The sequence below is a fragment of the Idiotropiscis lumnitzeri genome, chromosome 2 (genome assembly GCF_059441095.1).
Source record: "Idiotropiscis lumnitzeri isolate Australia: NSW breed Sydney's pygmy pipehorse chromosome 2, RoL_Ilum_1.0, whole genome shotgun sequence".
NCBI classification, from domain to species: Eukaryota; Metazoa; Chordata; class Actinopteri; order Syngnathiformes; family Syngnathidae; genus Idiotropiscis; species Idiotropiscis lumnitzeri.
In genome coordinates this window covers 36,357,584-36,377,433 of record NC_142392.1, presented here as the reverse complement: position 1 = coordinate 36,377,433, position 19,850 = coordinate 36,357,584, and the positions used below count along the sequence as shown (strand labels likewise).

At 44.2% G+C, this 19,850-nt stretch overlaps 1 protein-coding gene across 1 annotated transcript; it reads right to left on the bottom strand.

The window, feature by feature from the left end:
• Positions 1–457: 457 nt before the first annotated feature.
• LOC148342438 (uncharacterized) lies at positions 458–7,384 on the bottom strand. The gene is made up of 3 exons (XM_088286264.1): positions 7,361–7,384; positions 3,272–6,157; positions 458–475 (listed from the first exon to the last, which is right to left on the bottom strand). Exons 1-3 carry the CDS (start codon positions 7,382–7,384, stop codon positions 458–460), a joined length of 2,928 nt encoding a protein of 975 aa, XP_088142390.1.
• Between the last annotated feature and the right edge of the window lie 12,466 nt (positions 7,385–19,850).

Genomic DNA, 19,850 nt, shown 5'->3' with positions numbered 1-19,850 from the left:
CAGATCAGATTATGTTTTTGGTGTTCTTGATCGCGTCCCTGTGACGTCCTCCCCCGCCCAACTTGATGTTTGTATCTTCTATGGCCTATGTGGAGAATGTGTTTTGTCGTATTTGTCCATGAAGTGCGATCTGGTTTGTCATCAGTTTGACCTGAGCAGACTGAATCTGTTTGTTCTGAATGAGAGTGTGGGTCATGAAAATACTGTGTGTGCAAGTTTGAGGTCTTACATTTAAACGAAGTCATATAAATTTAGCATATGAATACATCAGTAAACACCATGACTACAATCCCAGTCAATCTTATCTATGCACTGCACTTCTACTTTCATTTGAAAAATGCTTTTTGTTTATCAACGTTGAACATATTCAGTAAATCTGAACCTGCTAAATTAAATAATTGAACTTTTGTCCCGTAAGTGTTTAAAATAATGCCAGCAATCGTAATATAATCCTTCACTATTTCTTACATAACGCCTACAATAAAGCATAACTTTAACTCTATTGATGAAAGTAAAGTTTAATTTAGGCTATGAAGTAACTCAGTGTTGGGTCCTCTGCTGGCCAAACATAATCAACAAAAAAAAAAAAATCATAATCGTCGCATTGGTGTCATATTATAGCTGAGCGTTGTATTTTTAGGTGAGGGTTTTGAATCCAATCGGAATTCCGCTAGCTCGTGTTGCTGGGCAGGTTTCACAATACGAGGAGCGCGCATTATTCGTTCCGAGGCCTTAAGATGCAATTGTGCGAGCATTTCTTCTGTCAAAGTCAATGAGCTTTCATATTCGTTAGACGGTTGCGATAGCCAATCAGATCACGAGTTGGTTACAGTGAGCCTTTTCGCTGGCCTTATGCTGAGGGTGATGAACGCGTTTTATGATTGGATACTCACTCGTGAGGGGGCGGCGCTATGCTGAATCAACACACTCGAAAGTCGTAATTGGCGGCCGTTCGAAAATCTAAAATATATTCTTGCTTTTTTTTAAACCACAATGGCCGAAGGAGGGAAAAGTGTGGATTTAATTTCAGATCCACTTGCAAGGACATTTTCAAGTCGGACCTTTCAAGAGAAGCTATATCGTCCAACACTCACTCAGTGGTGCGGGAGTGTGTTTCTGGATATTATTTGTCCAGCCGTGGTGTCATAAATGATGGTATTTTGATGTGGATTCATTCAAGTAGGACGAAGCAGGACTTCTTTGAAGGCACAGGTGTGAAATGCACTGAAGTAACTTCAAAAGTAAAAGTAAAAAAAATTTAAAAATACGATTAAGAATGTGCAAGAAAGAAAAAATTTGACAAATGTTGAAAATAATGATATTTTCCAGGAGGTATTTATTTATTTGTTGTTTATTCATTCAATTCTACTTATTTCAATATTTGAGTATTATTTTTCTTTCAATATGTCGTATATTTTGTCTTTGAAGTGTGGGTCCTTGCTGCCTTCCGGAGAGGCAGCCGAGCCAGGCTGGATTGGTGATGGAAAAGAACTGGTTCGAAAAAAATTTATTCTCGTCACATGCTGATGTCAAAAGAAGTCTCCCCAAAAACGTGCGAGCCCCCTCTCAGACATTCCCTTCTTATAGGGAATGCCCAAATAGGACATGAATATCTAATTTTCCCTTGTTGCAGAGGCATTCCCATCCCGCTAGTCTTTGGGATTTCCCTCCAAAAGTCCCCCAGAGGGAGAGCAGATGCGTCTCCCCTTTGATACGACCAGTCTATGAGTGACCACCTTAAATTACTTCCATACCCTGGAAGGTCACTGACCTGGCGAGAGAATTGCCCCCACCATAAACAATGCTCAGGCCTATTTTCTCTCAGGGCAGTATCTGGTTACATCGGAACTTCAGAACCAAGACTTGTCACTTCTGTGAGCTCCAGTCCCTTCATAGTTTCATAAAGAGAATTTCTTCCCATATCTATATTAGGCCATTTAAAAATATACGACTTTTTTTTAATTCATTTCAATGTATATTTAAGCTTGCTTATGTAATAATACAATATTTATTCAATTATTTTAGTATGTAAAATTCTCAACAATTTAAACCTTTTTATTTCACACTTGAATATTTCTTAACATATTTGTTCTTTTGAATTTGGATGCAATTTAAATTATTCCATCCATCCAGCCATTTTCTGCCGCTCATCCCAGGTCGGGTTATTGAATTAATTTTTTAAGTATTTTTTATAATTCAATATTTATTTCAAGATCAGGACTCTTCTCAATTAGTTCAATATTTATGAAATGTTTCTATATTTATTATTAATTGAATTAAGTCTGTATGTGGTTTCCAATTTTAAATTTTAATATTTTCCTATTTCAATATATAAATAATCCAATGTATAAAAAATATAATACAGCATGAAAAAAAAAAATTGGTATATTTGACAAAATGATAGTTTTTTTCCGAAGTGAGATTCTGCTTCGCAACAAACCCCAAACGATTGATAGAGCTCAACCTAGAAAGTGTATTTTGCCAGTCAAAAATTTATTCAGAAAGCGAAATATTGAATGTATGTGAGGGGATATTTGAAGAGTTTGAGTTTTGTTCAATGGACCATACATATACGAGCCAGCCAAACACACCGAGAAAACAAGCGCTGACTCCAGTCGCCATCAAGTTGCCCACTCCTGACATTCCAAAACCTTTGAGAGAAACTGAGACTATTTGCGTTTCTCTTTCTTGTTCTTTTTATCGTTCAACTTCTTGTTCTATTTTTCACCTTTTCACGGCGTAATGAAGGCCAGTTGAGCAAGTGGAACAAGTGATTTTATTTATGATTGTGGAAGGCACCGATATCATCAGCACCGTTTCTTCTCACACCTTTTCCATTAGGTACGATTAAAAAGACAACTGAAAAACATAATGTTAAAAAATGTTGTTCTAGGCAATGGCAATTTGTTTTATTTACATGTTTGATGTAAACACCAAAACAAATCATCGTCACTCAGACACAATGGCTCTTCTGGCAATGATCACATTGGCTTAGTGTCAATAAAAGGGCTTTGCAAAATTTAATTTATCATATTTCATTCAAAATCACATTTACATCTTACCACAAAGAGTCAGTTGCTTCAGTTTTTTGTTGTATTTTTTTTAAGCTTCAAGGATCGCTGCTTTTCTCACCAGCACAATTGTGACTCTCCGCACCATGTTTAGTGAAGAATTCTTTAGCACAAACGCTGCAACTGAATGGCTTGTCTCCACTGTGTGTTCTTGTGTGGCTTCGTAAATGAGACCTTCGAGAGAAACTCTTGCCACAAACTGAGCAGGAAAAAGGTTTTTCTCCACTGTGTGTTCTTGTGTGTTCTGTTAAATGTGACTTTTGAGAGAAGCATTTTCCACAAATTGAGCAGGAAAATGGTTTTTCTCCACTGTGTGTTCTTGTGTGGCTGGTTAAATGCGACTTTTGAGAGAAACGCTTGCCACAAACTGAGCATGAAAAAGGCTCCTCTCCACTGTGTGTTCTTGTGTGAATTGTGAACGTTGACTTATGCAGGAAGCTTTTGCCACAAACCGAGCAAGAAAATGTTTTTTCTCCACTGTGTGTTCTTGTGTGGATTTGTAAATTTGACTTTGTTGAGAAGTATCTTCCACAAACTGAGCAGGAAAAAGGTTTTTCTCCAGTGTGTGTTCTTCTATGTTTTGTTAAATTTGACTTTTGAGAGAAACTCTTGCAACAAACTGAGCAGGAAAAAGGATTTTCACCACTGTGTGCTGTTGTGTGTTTTGTGAAACTTGCCTTATGAAAGAAACTTTTGCCACAAACTGAGCAGGAAAAAGGTTTTTCTCCACTGTGCGTTCTTGTGTGTTCTGTTAAACTCTTCTTATGAGAGAAGCATTTTCCACAAATTGAGCAGGAAAAAGGTTTTTCTCCACTGTGTGTTCTTGTGTGTTCTGTTAAATGTGACTTTTGAGAGAAGCATTTTCCACAAATTGAGCAGGAAAATGGTTTTTCTCCACTGTGTGTTCTTGTGTGGCTGGTTAAATGCGACTTTTGAGAGAAACGCTTGCCACAAACTGAGCATGAAAAAGGCTCCTCTCCACTGTGTGTTCTTGTGTGAATTGTGAACGTTGACTTATGCAGGAAGCTTTTGCCACAAACCGAGCAAGAAAATGTTTTTTCTCCACTGTGTGTTCTTGTGTGGATTTGTAAATTTGACTTTGTTGAGAAGTATCTTCCACAAACTGAGCAGGAAAAAGGTTTTTCTCCAGTGTGTGTTCTTCTATGTTTTGTTAAATTTGACTTTTGAGAGAAACTCTTGCCACAAACTGAGCAGGAAAAAGGATTTTCACCACTGTGTGCTGTTGTGTGTTTTGTGAAACTTGCCTTATGAAAGAAACTTTTGCCACAAACTGAGCAGGAAAAAGGTTTTTCTCCACTGTGCGTTCTTGTGTGTTCTGTTAAACTCTTCTTATGAGAGAAGCATTTTCCACAAATTGAGCAGGAAAAAGGTTTTTCTCCACTGTGTGTTCTTGTGTGTTCTGTTAAATGTGACTTTTGAGAGAAGCATTTTCCACAAATTGAGCAGGAAAATGGTTTTTCTCCACTGTGTGTTCTTGTGTGGCTGGTTAAATGCGACTTTTGAGAGAAACGCTTGCCACAAACTGAGCATGAAAAAGGCTCCTCTCCACTGTGTGTTCTTGTGTGAATTGTGAACGTTGACTTATGCAGGAAGCTTTTGCCACAAACCGAGCAAGAAAATGTTTTTTCTCCACTGTGTGTTCTTGTGTGGATTTGTAAATTTGACTTTGTTGAGAAGTATCTTCCACAAACTGAGCAGGAAAAAGGTTTTTCTCCAGTGTGTGTTCTTCCATGTTTTGTTAAATTTGACTTTTGAGAGAAACTCTTGCCACAAACTGAGCAGGAAAAAGGTTTTTCACCACTGTGTGCTGTTGTGTGTTTTGTGAAACTTGCCTTATGAAAGAAACTTTTGCCACAAACTGAGCAGGAAAAAGGTTTTTCTCCACTGTGCGTTCTAGTGTGTTCTGTTAAACTCTTCTTATGAGAGAAGCATTTTCCACAAATTGAGCAGGAAAAAGGTTTTTCTCCACTGTGTGTTCTTGTGTGTTCTGTTAAATGTGACTTTTGAGAGAAGCATTTTCCACAAATTGAGCAGGAAAATGGTTTTTCTCCACTGTGTGTTCTTGTGTGGCTGGTTAAATGCGACTTTTGAGAGAAACGCTTGCCACAAACTGAGCATGAAAAAGGCTCCTCTCCACTGTGTGTTCTTGTGTGAATTGTGAACGTTGACTTATGCAGGAAGCTTTTGCCACAAACCGAGCAAGAAAATGTTTTTTCTCCACTGTGTGTTCTTGTGTGGATTTGTAAATTTGACTTTGTTGAGAAGTATCTTCCACAAACTGAGCAGGAAAAAGGTTTTTCTCCAGTGTGTGTTCTTCTATGTTTTGTTAAATTTGACTTTTGAGAGAAACTCTTGCCACAAACTGAGCAGGAAAAAGGATTTTCACCACTGTGTGCTGTTGTGTGTTTTGTGAAACTTGCCTTATCAAAGAAACTTTTGCCACAAACTGAGCAGGAAAAAGGTTTTTCTCCACTGTGCGTTCTTGTGTGTTCTGTTAAACTCTTCTTATGAGAGAAGCATTTTCCACAAATTGAGCAGGAAAAAGGTTTTTCTCCACTGTGTGTTCTTGTGTGTTCTGTTAAATGTGACTTTTGAGAGAAGCATTTTCCACAAATTGAGCAGGAAAATGGTTTTTCTCCACTGTGTGTTCTTGTGTGGCTGGTTAAATGCGACTTTTGAGAGAAACGCTTGCCACAAACTGAGCATGAAAAAGGCTCCTCTCCACTGTGTGTTCTTGTGTGAATTGTGAACGTTGACTTATGCAGGAAGCTTTTGCCACAAACCGAGCAAGAAAATGTTTTTTCTCCACTGTGTGTTTTTGTGTGCGGTTTTAAAGACAACTTTGAAGTTAATGAGTCAGTGTGACATGCCCTTTCACCTTTGGCTTGCCCATCAGCATCATCATCATCATCATCAGGAGAGTGTGATAATGTGTCCTCATTATGTGCTTGTGATGGCCCCCAGTGGTCTTCATCACCTTCTGTTGTCACGTGATGACTTGAGCTGCTGCTTGGAGGCTCCGCCCCTCTGTTGTCCTCACTGTCATCCTTGTTTTCATCTTCAGTCTTTATCGGGACAAAGTTCAGTGGTGACTTGTTAATCTCCTCCTCCTCCTCCTTTTTGATGTGAGTCCAGTCTGGTTCCTCTTTCACAGAACAGAGATCATTTTGTCTGACGTCTGCAGGACACAAAAAGACAAATTTGGTTTGGTCAAGTCAAAGGTCAGGCGGCGACTTTGTCTTATAGTTTCTACTGTGCTACCTTGACTTGTGCCCGCTGCACACGGAGCAATGCGTGCGACCCCAACTTGGACCGGACCATGGGGGCATTTCACAAAATTACGTCCGACGATGTAAACCTCCTTTTAGCAGCACAACAGTGATAAACGAGCATTTAAAAAGGAAGCACGTTGCGGCTAATGCCGATTACATTCCTGACATAGTCACAGACGTTTCTGGAAGCGAGCTGAAGTTAGCACACACAGGCTATTGTGTGCGTCTGATGGAACACCTGTTGTGGGACCCTAACATATTGATGCAGACCACTGGGGGCCATCGCAACATAATGTCATTAATAGAATAGAAATCCTTCAAGTGAAATATGTTTACAAGTATTTCATTTTGCATTTATAGATAGTTTCATCGTGGGTACTTTTTGCTTCCATTATAATCTGGATCCCTAAAAGAATTAAAGGGGCCCTGGAATCAGAGTCCCTATTTATTGTATGATTTACGTTTGGGTTTTTTTTTACCCAAAATGACATTTATCCTGCGAGTAAGTTCCGACATTATCCTTTTATTTTTATAAAATTTCTGTTTCTAAATAAATTTTAAAACAAAATTACGTTTGAAGAGTAAAAGTTCTTACACATAAGCATTAAGCAACAACACTTTCACTCTGACTTTCATGTTGACATATTTGAATAATGACTGTATATTTTAAAGTTATCCAATATGTATTCAAATTCGACGAAGATACACCATAATATTTTAAGAGTTCACTGAATTATTTTGGAACTGCAATGATGCTTAACAGCCAGAGGGTGTCAGTAATGAGTAACAAAGTAACACAACACCTCCCATTGTTCCGTCATCATTGTCTTTTGCATACATTATCAAGAACTATGAGTTGCAGTCGAGATGCAAACCACCTGGGCCACAGGAACTTTATTACCAGGAACTAAATGTTCCTCGGCTTGTAGTTGGAAAAGGGGGTTGTGACGTTCTCCCTTTTTAAGCCCATAGTAAGCCAAAGAGCAGGTCAGTGACTTCCAGCTTGAAACAGGGATCCATGTTGCGACTCGACCACAAGTCTGATGTGGATGCAAAATGCTTGACATGTCTCCGCTCCCGTCCCGATGTTGTCCATATCGGAAGTGCTGTTTGCGGCAAATATTTTCGTACCTCTTGTCGGCTGCTTTCATGAGGCGTTTAAATCCTGTCCGCTCTATTGTAACTAGAGGAGCTCTATCTTTAGCTATGTGCTCGGCTATCGCGTCCACCTCTGAGACGTTCTCTCGTATGGTGTCGCCTCCGTTATGGGCTGTTGTCACTTGTCCAACCTTGCTTCTCACTTTGAACTTTTAGCACAAGCTCCAAGTCAACAGCATGGTTGTGTTGTGGGTGGTGAAAAAGAAAAGGTTGGACGCGCTGTTTCAGGTGCTTACGATGCACTTTGTAGTTCATGTTTTTTTGCTTAAACATTGTCTTCATGGAACCCATGCTCTTATTGGCATCAACTGAGGCACAACATCGATATACCCGCCAGGACATCGTGAACATTGGATATCGATGCGAAATAACCATCACAGAGGAATTTTGCTATGATCGCAAAATTCCGAACGAACTGGCGAGGCTGCCCGGCTCACCGTGGCTGGTCATCGGGGCCGGGAGGCGGCGCAGGCGACGCAGAGAGAGGAAGCAGAAGCGAGGCTGCAGGTCCGGTGTCTTGCAACGGCTGCGACGGCAGCCCCATAGGCAGCCACTACCGAGTCTGCACCTCACCAACGCCAGATCCGTGGTCCACAAAATCGACGACCTGGGATTACAAATCCTGGGAAACCGCTATGTGCGCGATAGCAGTGTGATCGTCGTCACGGAAACCTGGCTGCACGCAGACGTCCCCGACGCTAGCATCCAGCTGGCCGGGCGCTCGCTACATCGCGCGGATCGGACGAGGGACACCGGTAAGAGGAGGGGCGGGGGGGCTCTGTGTTTACGTGCATGAGAACTGGTGCGGCGATAGCACGATCGTCGAGAAGCACTCTTCCCCCGACATCGAGTTCATGTCCGTTAAATGCCGGCCTTATTTTCTCCCGAGGGAGCTAACGGTAGTGATTGTCACAGCTGTTTACATCCCTCCCGACGCTAGCACTAGCACGGCGCTCTCGCTACTCGCGTGCGTCATCAATAAACATCAGCGGGCCCACCCTGATGGCGTTCACGTAGTAGCGGGAGACTTTAATAAGGCCAATTTAAAGACTGTACTCCCAGAGTTTCACCAGCATGTCAAGTGCCCAACGAGGGGAGACAACACTCTCGACCATGTGTACTCGAACATCAAGCACGCATACAGGGCCCTCCCACTCGCCCCTCTCGGCCAGTCAGACCACCTGTCCTTGCAGCTCGCACCTGCGTACACCCCTCTCAGGCGCAGATTCAGGCCTACCACAAAGACTGTGAAAACCTGGCGTGACAACGCCATGAGTGAATTACAGGACTGCTTTCAAGACACCAACTGGGACCTCTTTGATCATCAGGACCTTGATGTCTACAAACATTGTGTACTGGACTACATCAAGTTCTGCATGGAAACTGTGTCCCTACACAGGACCATACGGACCTTCCTAAATGCGAAGCCCTGGATGTCCAGCAGGGTCCGCTCTCTCCTCAAGGCCCGTGACGCTGCCTTCAGGTCAAGCGACAAAGCCCAGTACAGGGTGGCTCGTGCTGACCTGAGCAAAGGCATCAAGCTAGCCAAGGCAAACTACAAGAGGAGGCTGGAGTCCCACCTTGCCAGCAACAGACCACGGGAGGTGTGGCAGGGTCTACGGAGCATCACCAACTTCCGAGGCAGCAGCACAACCTCTGAGTGCATCGCTGGCAGAGGAGCTTAACTGCTTCTTCGCTCGCTTTGACTCGCCCCAACGGTCACCCCCCCCCGCACTTCATGCCTCAACCCCCCCCCCACTCACTGTAGAGGAACACGATGTGAGGCGCGCGCTCCTGGCGATTGACCCCAGGAAAGCTATTGGACCCGACGTTATACCAGGCAAGGTCCTCAGAGCATGTGCCCACCAACTGTCACATGTTTTCTGCAGGATCTTCAACCGCTCCCTGGCTCAGGCAGTCATCCCCTCCTGCTTGAAAACTTCCACCATTATTCCTGTCCCCAAAAAGTCACCAGCCGTCCACCTGAATGACTACCGCCCTGTTGCTCTCACACCAGTCGTCATGAAGTGCTTCGAGAGACTGGCTCTCCAGCACATCAGGGACTGCCTTCCTCCCACACTGGACCCCTACCAGTTTGCATACCGCGCAAACAGATCCACTGAGGACGCCATCGACACTGCTCTGCATGTTGTGCTGGGCCACCTGGAACGACAGCAGAGCTATGCAAGGATGCTCTTTGTGGACTACAGCTCGGCATTCAACACGATCATCCCAGACATCCTCGTCGCCAAACTGGACACTCTCGGCCTCCCTGCCCTCACACGCATCTGGATTAAGGACTTTCTGACCAACAGACCCCAGACTGTGTTGCTCGGCCCCTACACGTCCTCCACCCTCATGCTGAGCACCGGTTCCCCCCAAGGATGCGTGCTGAGCCCTCTCCTGTACGCCCTCTACACCTACGACTGCAGCCCGGCCCACGGCAACAACACCATCGTCAAGTTTGCTGACGACACGACAGTGGTCGGTCTGATCTCGGAAGGTGACGAGACAGCCTACAGAGAGGAGGTAAAGAGACTGACAACTTGGTGCAAGGACAACAGACTGCACCTTAACTCTGCTAAAACAAAGGAGATTGTCGTCGACTTCAGGAGGAACAAGACGCTGCCGCCCCCCCTCTGCATCGAAGGCGTGTGTGTGGAGAGGGTCCACACGTTCAAGTTCCTGGGAGTACAGATCTCCGATGACCTTTCTTGGAGTCACAACACCACAGCAGTGGTAAAGAAGGTCCGCCAACGTCTGCACTTCCTGAGAGTCCTCAGGAAATTCAACCTGGACAGGAAGCTGCTGCTGGCCTTCTACCACTCGTCCATCGAGAGCCTGCTGACGTACTGTGTCTCCACCTGGTACAGCGGCTGCACTGAGGCGGACAGAGTGAGGCTCCAGAGGACAGTCAAAACAGCGCAAAGGATTATTGGCTGCCCTCTCCCCTCACTGTCGGACATCTACACCGCCCGGTGCCTCAGAAGGGCTCTCAACATCGTCAATGACAATACCCACCCAAACTCACACTTGTTCGACCTGTTGCCCTCTGGCAGGCGCTACAGATGCATCAAATCAAGGACCAATAGACTGAGAAACAGTTTCTTTCCGAGAGCCATCTCCATACTGAACTCTCACACACACACACGAGACCACCCTAACCTTGCAAAACAGCATTGTGATGTGTTTCTATATGCCCTATTCAGTACTGAATTCCATTGCACTCTCTTATTTATTTATCTAATTTATATATTGTCTGTATTATTGTTGTATTGCACTGGAGAGGGGAGCCCTCTAATCTCGTTGCACACTTGAGTACAATGACAATAAAGGGATTTCTATTTCTATTTTCTATTTCTAAAACATTTCCAAATGACAGATGTCCACTTTATTTTCGGGACAACCGCGACAGGAACAATTTCAACTAACGTTACTTCGTCCGCAGCCGTTGTCAGCCGCTTCAGGATTTGAATCGCCAGCTACGAACGCGTCTTGTTTACATTCTTGTTCAGAAGGGAGGAGTCACGTGACTACACGCGCTGTAGCCGTCTTAAAGGGGCATGAGCATCGCCGCAGACAGAAAAGACTTCTTTTTTTTTTTTTTTTAGACACCGAATTTACCGACATGGGCAAAATGATGTCGGTCATTCTAATAAATTTCGGTAACGGTAAATTTTCGGTTTATCGCCCAGCCCTAACACATAGTATTTTCATGACCCACACTCTCATTCAGAACAAACAGATTCAGTCTGCTCAGGTCAAACTGATGACACCCCAGATAGCACTTCATGGACAAATACAATAAAACACATTCTCCACATAGGCCATAGAAGATACAAACATATCAAGTTGGGGGAGGACGTCACAGGGACGCTATCAAGAACACCAAAAAACATAACAATTTGATCTGTGAAAACATACACCACACAATCTGTACACTGACGAGATTACAGGGGAATGTGAGCAGGAGAGACGGAGAGACTGCCGCCTGCCTGAGAGGGTCAGCCTTGGACCTGGAACGTGGGCCGGGCCGGGGGAAGGAGCAAGGACGACCGATTCAACCTACATGACCCTTGACATAAAAAGCCTCCTATAAAAAGTGAGGCTGGGCTGAGATCAGCGCGCTATTTTTCGATAGTACTCGTCTTGAGTACAGTTTCTCGTCAGATTAAGACAAAGCCGCCCAGATATCTGTATTTGTACTATTTCCTGAACGCCAGAAATTGAAGAAACTAAATATTGGAACTCTATTCAGTTGTTGTTGAGTCTTTATTTGACCCTATTCTCCTTGAGTACAAAAAACGATCACGCATTGGAGTAACTTTGGCATTTAAGATTCATTTACAAAATGTTTCTCATTTTCTCGGTGGCTCAACTCCAACAGTGGATATAAAAGTACACTACATCTGTCAGCATAGTTTTGAAACATGATGACGTGACAAACTTAATTTCTTTAACAACATTTAAAAACCGGAATAAGTAAAATGTTAAATAATCAGTTCAAATTTTAAACTGGGAAAAAAAACACGGAGTTGACCCCCCACTAATGGTTATTCTTTGGCATTTATTTTCTGCACTGATTTCATTTGGCATAAACAATTGTTCAGCAAACCGGCAAGTAAAAGGCAATATTTAAAAATAAAACGGCAATAACCTTGAACGCATTTCCCCAAACAACCTAATGTTGTGATGCATATTTTTAACGATAGAAAGTCGTTCTTTCCAAAGCAAATGAGAGTAAGACGGGTACAAACCTGCTTTGTGTAGCACAACAGGAGGCTGCTTGTTAACTTCGCCCAGCAGTTGAAAATGTTGCTCGTTCTCTTCTTTTATTCCACAAAGTTCCTCTTTGTACTTGGGTGTCGTTCTAGCACACATTTTCAAATGATAATTCCAAAAAATCCGCACTTGATCTCTGCTTGGCGATGAGTCATGTGCCTCTTTTCGTTAGCGGCTAGCAAGCTAACAAGCTAAGCTAACAAGCTAAGCTAACTACGCCGAAAAGCATCAACGCGCGAAGATGAGTTATCGGGACACAAAGACTTAATGAATTATGTCGTAGTCCTTTAGAGTAGCACTGGACATTCTGTGAGAAATTTACAGTCAGTTCCACACTAAATCAAAAGAATTTAGCGGTGGACTGTTTTTGTTCCGGTGTGGACGGGTCGGTGGATATGGTTGAGGTCCTTCGGAAGCTGCGCGCTTGCTTATGACGTCATGCTTTAAGCACGTATTTTTCAAATATATTTCTTTGCCTCTGTGTATGTTTTTACCCCTGGCTGTTCTATTTCAATATATATTCTATATAATATTTTAATTCGGTTGATAAAAAAAAAAAAAAAAAAACTAAAATAACGCCACATTGGCGCGTAAGATCTGACGTCACTTCCGCCTTTGCCTCGAGAAGCCGCTGCTACTCCAGCAGTGGGACGTTTAAGTTTCTCCTCCCGAACTTGCAACAATGCTGTGGTTCACTCGGGCTGCAAGATTGTATGAATATAATGTCTGCATATACTAGCAGTGCTTCTCAATTATTTCACGCCCGCCCCTACCAAAAAGAAAAAGATTCGCGCCCCCACCACCATTTTTTTCTGTCTTTGTATATTGATATTCGATTGTCAATAAAATATCCCTTATCTAAGCTAAATTCATAAGAAATATGATTTTGAGAACTACTATTGTGAGGATCTCGAAACTCAGTACTCTGTTGTGCAAATATTGATGAGATGATAAATATTTACTCATACGTTTTTTGGTAAAAAAAAAAAAAAAAACTTTATTGACATTAGCAAACCAAACACAGTTATTAATACGTACATAATATAGAAATGACAAAAAGAAGAGCGAGGGGGATTTTAAACACCAATTCTTTGTAAATAACATAAAGCAACAGCTTTAGTATGTTTACGATACGTTTTTTTTTTTATTTTATGGTGACTATACGTTTTTTTTATGGTTACTGTAAAGTTTATTTCTTCTATCTTAAGAAGTCACGCAGGTAACGTGATGCTGCAAGCTTGTGCCTCTTTATTTATTGACTTCTCGTCTATGTGCGTAGACACTTGTTCGTCTGGTAACCAAACACACGTCAGGCAATACTGCCAATTAGTAACTAATGACATAACTGCTCTCATTACATCTCCCTTTCAAACGTTAAACAATGCCTATGACTTTTTTAATTAATTTTTAAAAATATTATTATTATAATAATAATTTAGTTTTGTTATCAATTATTTTCACTTCTTATCAATATCTATCCATTTTTTGATGACAACAAGCAGCTCTACAACAATTTTAGGAACAATAACATAACATTAAACATTTTCAATCAGCCTGTCCGGTTGTCGTCTAACTCTTGTTGATCTTCGAAGAGGTTCAGTAATCCCAGAAATTGCTGGTGGTTGAGGTCTGTGCTCCTTCGATGTATACGCCTGCTTTGCAGCCTCAGCCTTATCAGAAGATTTCTTGCAGTCCTCGGTAGTGATGGGTAGATGAGGCATCCTGTATTGTTTTGACACAGTGACACACTGTATTGACACTGTGTTGACACTGTGTTGCTGAATACTGACACCTGGTGGACTTGCAGGAAAAATTTGACCGGGTCATCAGACTCTGATCTGTCAAACTAATTTTATCCAATTCCATTGATTAGGCATTTCCATTCACATTATTTTTACATATACATACTTTCATAAAAAAAATCGTTGATATTCGAGACGCAGTTGATAAATTAAGTGAACATCTGTCTGAATGCCTAAGTAAAAGTGTTGTGAATGACAATGGACTCATTGTAATTAAAGATTTTTATTAAAAAAAATAGTTTCTCCAGCGTTTTGTTATTCAGTCTATTTATATCTTTTTTTTTTTTTAGGCAATTTCCCCCGCCTTTGAGAAGATCCTCTCACAAGACACTGAAGAGGCCGGTGTGCACAACGCCTGTGTGGCTAATATAAATAGATGAGGGAACGTTGCCTCCATGGACTTCCAGTATAAGAGCGGGTCTTCCGTACGTGCAACGTGTCCTGCTGACATATAGCGCTGCACCTCTGAGTGCGCACAAGGCAGAAAACTTGAGTTTACCAGTGACGTCTTCCATTTTGCGGATATTTAACGCAGAGTAACGCGCCAATAACGCAATGCTTGTTTTGAGCGTGCATCCTGTTGACAGATGCGCATCCTTATAAACACAGTTTGGTGCGCGACCGCTGTGTCGACACGGTTCCGGTAGTGGTCACGTGACTTTCTTAAAGCAGTACGCTCAATGACACGGGTTTGCCCTGGAAGCTCGGCGCACGCATCGACGCCTCAGTGTCGCTGGACCCATCACTAGTCCTCGGGAACCTTCACAAGACTCCTCCAGTTCCCCCTCACTCTTTGTCCATCCTTTGTCCCCACAATGTAAGATCTCGGACACGAGACAGTTTTCCGCACCGAGAAAACATGTTTCTAAACGAGTTACGACCTAATAGCATTTATATAACTCCTTGAATAACACGATTCGGTTTTAGAGGGACCGCAGAACCCTTAATTTACACTTCCGTGCTATCCGCAGGGGAAACCCAGTTTCCCGAGAAACCCAGTTTCTCAATGAGTTATGGCCTAATTCCATTGATATAACTCCTTAGACTAGCACGATCCAGTCTATCACACCGTACTGGTCAACGGCGCGCGCCTAGTCCATCAGCGTGAAGTTGGCCCTCCATTTCTAGCAAAAATAGGGTGAAATAGTTAATAGTGCATCTGTGCTCGTTTGTGCTGCTTTGGTTCCAGAGATATGACACTTTTTTATTTCGAGTGGTGACGTCACCCAGCCCCCCACTTTCATCCAAATGGGTCGGGAATGGTGCCATTCGTTTGTGCTTCGTTTGTGCTTGTTTGTGCTGTTAAAAGTTTCGTTTGTGTTGCTCCGGTTCGATAGATATTACACGTTTTAATTCACGCGGTGACGTCACAAACACTAACGCTCCGGCATCAGTCGATTTTGTTTTGGATGCTGTCGAACAAGGAGCTAGGTATCGCGCTACCGCGTTCAGCTAATCACTTGAATCACTCGTATTTGTTATTAATTCCAGGTTATAAACTAGTTCCTGGAATGAACCGATGTTTTGCATGTTTCTGCGCATTTTACATTCTTCATGATCCTGGAAAGCAACTGTTGCCGGACGAACTTCAGGTAAACATGTCACACTCACTGTTGTAGCTTTTTTTTGCTAGCATGCAATAATCTTAAAATCTTCCTGTTTTCACTGCTGTCCATTACTTTAAATTCGATCTTATTTCTTTTAATATGTTGTTCTGCTGCTCACGTGTTTATTTCATCAGTAGTCATTAAAGCTATGTGATTATTTCTTAAATTATAGCAGACGTGAGGCCGAAACATATCCGTTGATCTATTTTGAAATAAAAACAACATAAACACACCCCTCGATGTAGCATTCCCTTATTTGAGAACAACTGAATTAATGTAAAAACAGTACATGTGTAATTGATGAGAGCCTGCAGAGAAAGCTTGGGTTGAAACAATAGCTTTATGTGTAAAAAAAAACAGCAACAAACAAAACACCAAACTATTTACATTGCAACAATTAAGCAATCACTGCTTTGTGAAGAACAAAGCATGTGGGAAGATCTTTGTCTTTTCTGATGCTGCTTTCACTCCACTTTCCAGGTCATTGTACATCTCCCAGGCAAAAGCAGCCCTCCTGCAGTATGCCACATAATGTCCAAGAGAATCCTGGGTCAAGCCTCTTTGAAATCCTATGACTGCTCTCAAAGTAAACATATTCTCTTGCAGCACCAGACTGGAGGGAATTTCAAGCAGGGCAAATTCTGTCCAACTCGTACCAAGGTCGGTGTCATTCCACAAACATTCTCCCAGACTGTAGCTGTGGGAAACATTCGCCGAACACAGAGCCTTTCCTGTACTGTTGTCTTGCTTTTTAAATGTAGATGGACACTGAGATGCATTTTGGATTGGTCGGAGGCAAGTAGAGTCAGGAAGGCTCAGTCCTTCTTCAGCAGCAGTCTGAAGATGAGTCATGCCACAGATCTGCAGGACGGCAATGTTGGTACACACTAGCGGAACTTCCCTTATTACTTGAGTGCTTAGGCTGCAGTACGGTGAGGAACATTGTTTTTTCAAGTATACACTTGGAAGATTCCTCGTGGCTCTCTCAATCACTGTCGAGATTTGGCATTGTGCATCTATTTGGAGAGAACCAGAGGTTAGGTGGACAGGCTTGAATATTTCTTTCAGGAGTTCTGCCCTCTTGGAATACACGTGTTGTGTCACACCTCGTGTTGCGATGGTTTTTACCAAGTGGAGGAATGGATTGTCACAGGTCTTGCTGCTTACAGCCTTTTCAAATGAAAAGCTGTCACAATAAGAGCAAGAAAGACACTCAAACACGGCATCAAATGCACAAATGTTGAGCACAGCGACTTTCAATTTGGAAAGTTTAACAGGCTGTTGTTGGTTTCCATTTTTCAACAATTGCACCTTGACTTTTTTACGTTCCACGGATGAATCCACATGCAGCCACTCAGGACAAGGAGAGAGATATGAACTCATCTTCCTTTTTTGGGTGGAACTTCTAAGCCTCTCCAGTTCTCAACTTCGGTAATTTGAAGATTGTTTGCAGCAGCATCAGATTCATCACCAAGGTCAGCATCATTTTTTACATTTTTTTTCCCCACTCTGGGAAGTAGAGACATCGTCAGGTCTTAAGACAGTCGTAGCATCACCTACATCAGCCTTTTCTCTTTTTTGTTTTGCAGCAGAAATCCGCATATTTCCCTCAATGAAGGCAAGATGACGGGCAACAAACCGGTCGACACGAATGGGAAGGCTTTCATGCTTGAAAAGCCCATTTTTTATGTTTTTAAACTCTGCTTCAACAGCTGCCGAACTTGCAGTGATGGTGGTGCTTCGGAAGAGAGGGACCATTCATTACTCCTGTCCAGAGTGGTAAGTAACTTCCCAGTCTGATGATGTGGGGAATAATCTCAGGGAGGAAGTGGATGTTATCTCTGTCTCCCTCAGCCATGGCAAGTGACCTGCTCTCCTCGCATAATTCAGTCACCCACTGTCGAGCATTAGTGTGGATCTGTTGATGCGCCTCGACGGGTTCCTGTGCCTGAACCTCTGTGTCTGGCATGCTGATACAGTCTTCTTGTGCAATTTGAGCTTTTAGGTATTTCTTCCACTTTTCTGATGGGAGAGGGGTTGCAGTACTGTCATTACCTTCGGACTCACTCAGTGCCACAATAGTGATGGCACGTAGAAGTTCTGTTGAATGTTCCACACATTGTGACTTGAGTAGTTGTGCTAATGATCTCACATAAAACTCTTTAACACGATGTCTTTTATTTTTCAGGCAGTCCCATTGGCAGATCATTTTGATGCAATGTGCAACATCTACCCTGACATGGCATGGCGGCAGGTTTGCATGCTGCTTCCCTAGCAAGACATTAAAGCACATTAATGTAGCTCTTCAAATCGGGATGTGGGGTAAAAGCTTTGACCAGAGAGAGAGAAATCACTTACAGCTTCTTTTGGGACCGGTGCACTTGCATGTATCCATTCTTTTAGCCACCCTGTGATAGCGCTAACATCATGCTTCTCTGATAACATCTGCACCACTGGGACACTACAGCTGTTATTTCCCATCAGAACACCCTGATCAAGGAAGATGTGGCCGGACGAGCCATTCGGTCTCACCAGTTTCTTAACTACTGAGCCAGTAGCATCAAAGCATACAGTTGGATGAGTTTTTTTTTGACAATGTCTTGTACACATACATTTGTGTTTGACTCCAGTAATGACAGAATAATTTGTCAAGTCCAATGTCTTTGATGCTCCCACTGTGAGGTGTACTGTACTTTAACAGCTGCAATGACAAAATTGGATTTTTATCTCCTAATGCCGAATCATTTCTCTCTTGTTTTGCCTTGCGCAGGGTGGCCAAATTTGGGAGGTGGCTTGGCTCAGGATCTCCGAAGTCCATTCGTGTTGTTGCCTGCGATGTGTGACGGTTCGGGTTTGGGAGGAGGGCCTGGCGGTTCTGATTACTTGCAGGTTCGCGACCTTTCCCAGCCAGGCACTCCTCCGGAGAAAGTGGGCGTCGGCTCCTGCGCACCTGCGGCTCGTCAGCAGCAATCATGACCAGCATAAGATCCAGCCGCGCCAGGAGCCAGACGCCGGATTATCCCGTCACCTCACGTGGTACTGGCCATGTCTCGACACGCTGTCTGTTCGCCGGATCCGGTAGCCTCCCGTGCTTGTCTGACCTCCGTGCCTTCTTGTTCCCCCTCCAGCCGACCCGAGCCCGTCCGGTCCCGAGCTTCCCGCACCCGTTCCCGAGTTCCTGCCAGCGCTTCCCCCGACACGCCGCTCACCTGCCTCTTCCGTGCCGCACCCGCCGCTCCTCCGCCAGCCGGCCAGCGACTCCCGGTGCTCCCCGCTCCGACGCCTGTCCGCCGATCCTCGCTCCCGCAGCCATGCTCTCGGTTCGCCCCGCCGCGCCGCTTCCTCCTCCAATAAACCCTGTTCCTACCATTTCTGTCGCTCTTGGGTCCTCCTTTCCCCACACGCGGTTCACCGAACCGCGACAGAATAATCCGGCCAACCCAATGGACCCAGCGACCCCGGATTCCCTCGGGGAGGCGCTCGCCCTCCAAGGAAGCCAGCTCGAGCGCCACGAGAGGATGCTTCAGGAGTGCCCGGGCTCCTTCCAGGCAATCCACCGCTAACTCACGCACCTCTCCAACCAGGTGGGCTCGCTCGCTTCCCTCTCCGTCCTCCCTAGCGGCGCTTCCCCGGCCCCTCCTGCTCCCGCGACGTCCTTCGCGGGCAGCCGGGAGCCCCACGTTCCCACGCCCGAGCCCTACTCCGGGGACTTAGGCTCTTGCAGCCAATTCCTCCTCAGCACGTCACTAGTTTTCGACCTGCAACCCCACAGCTACTCCTCCGACCGGGCCAAGATAGCGTACATGACGAACCGGCTCCGCGGCCGCGCCGCCAAATGGGCTACGGCATTGTGGGAGGCTTCGTCACCAGCGATGTCCTCCTACCCGGAGTTTTGCCAGGAGCTGCGGCGCGTGTTTGATCATCCCGTCCAAGGACGCGAAGCGTCCCGAAGACTGCTCACCCTCCGACAAGGCTCCCGCTCGGCAGCGGACTTCTCGGTCGAATTCCGCATCCTGGCTCACGAGAGCCACTGGAACGAGCCGGCTCTCCGCGAGGTCTTCCTGAACGGGCTGACCGACGCTCTTAAGGACGAGCTGGCCGTGCGCGACGAAACCTCGACCCTCGAAGAGCTGATCG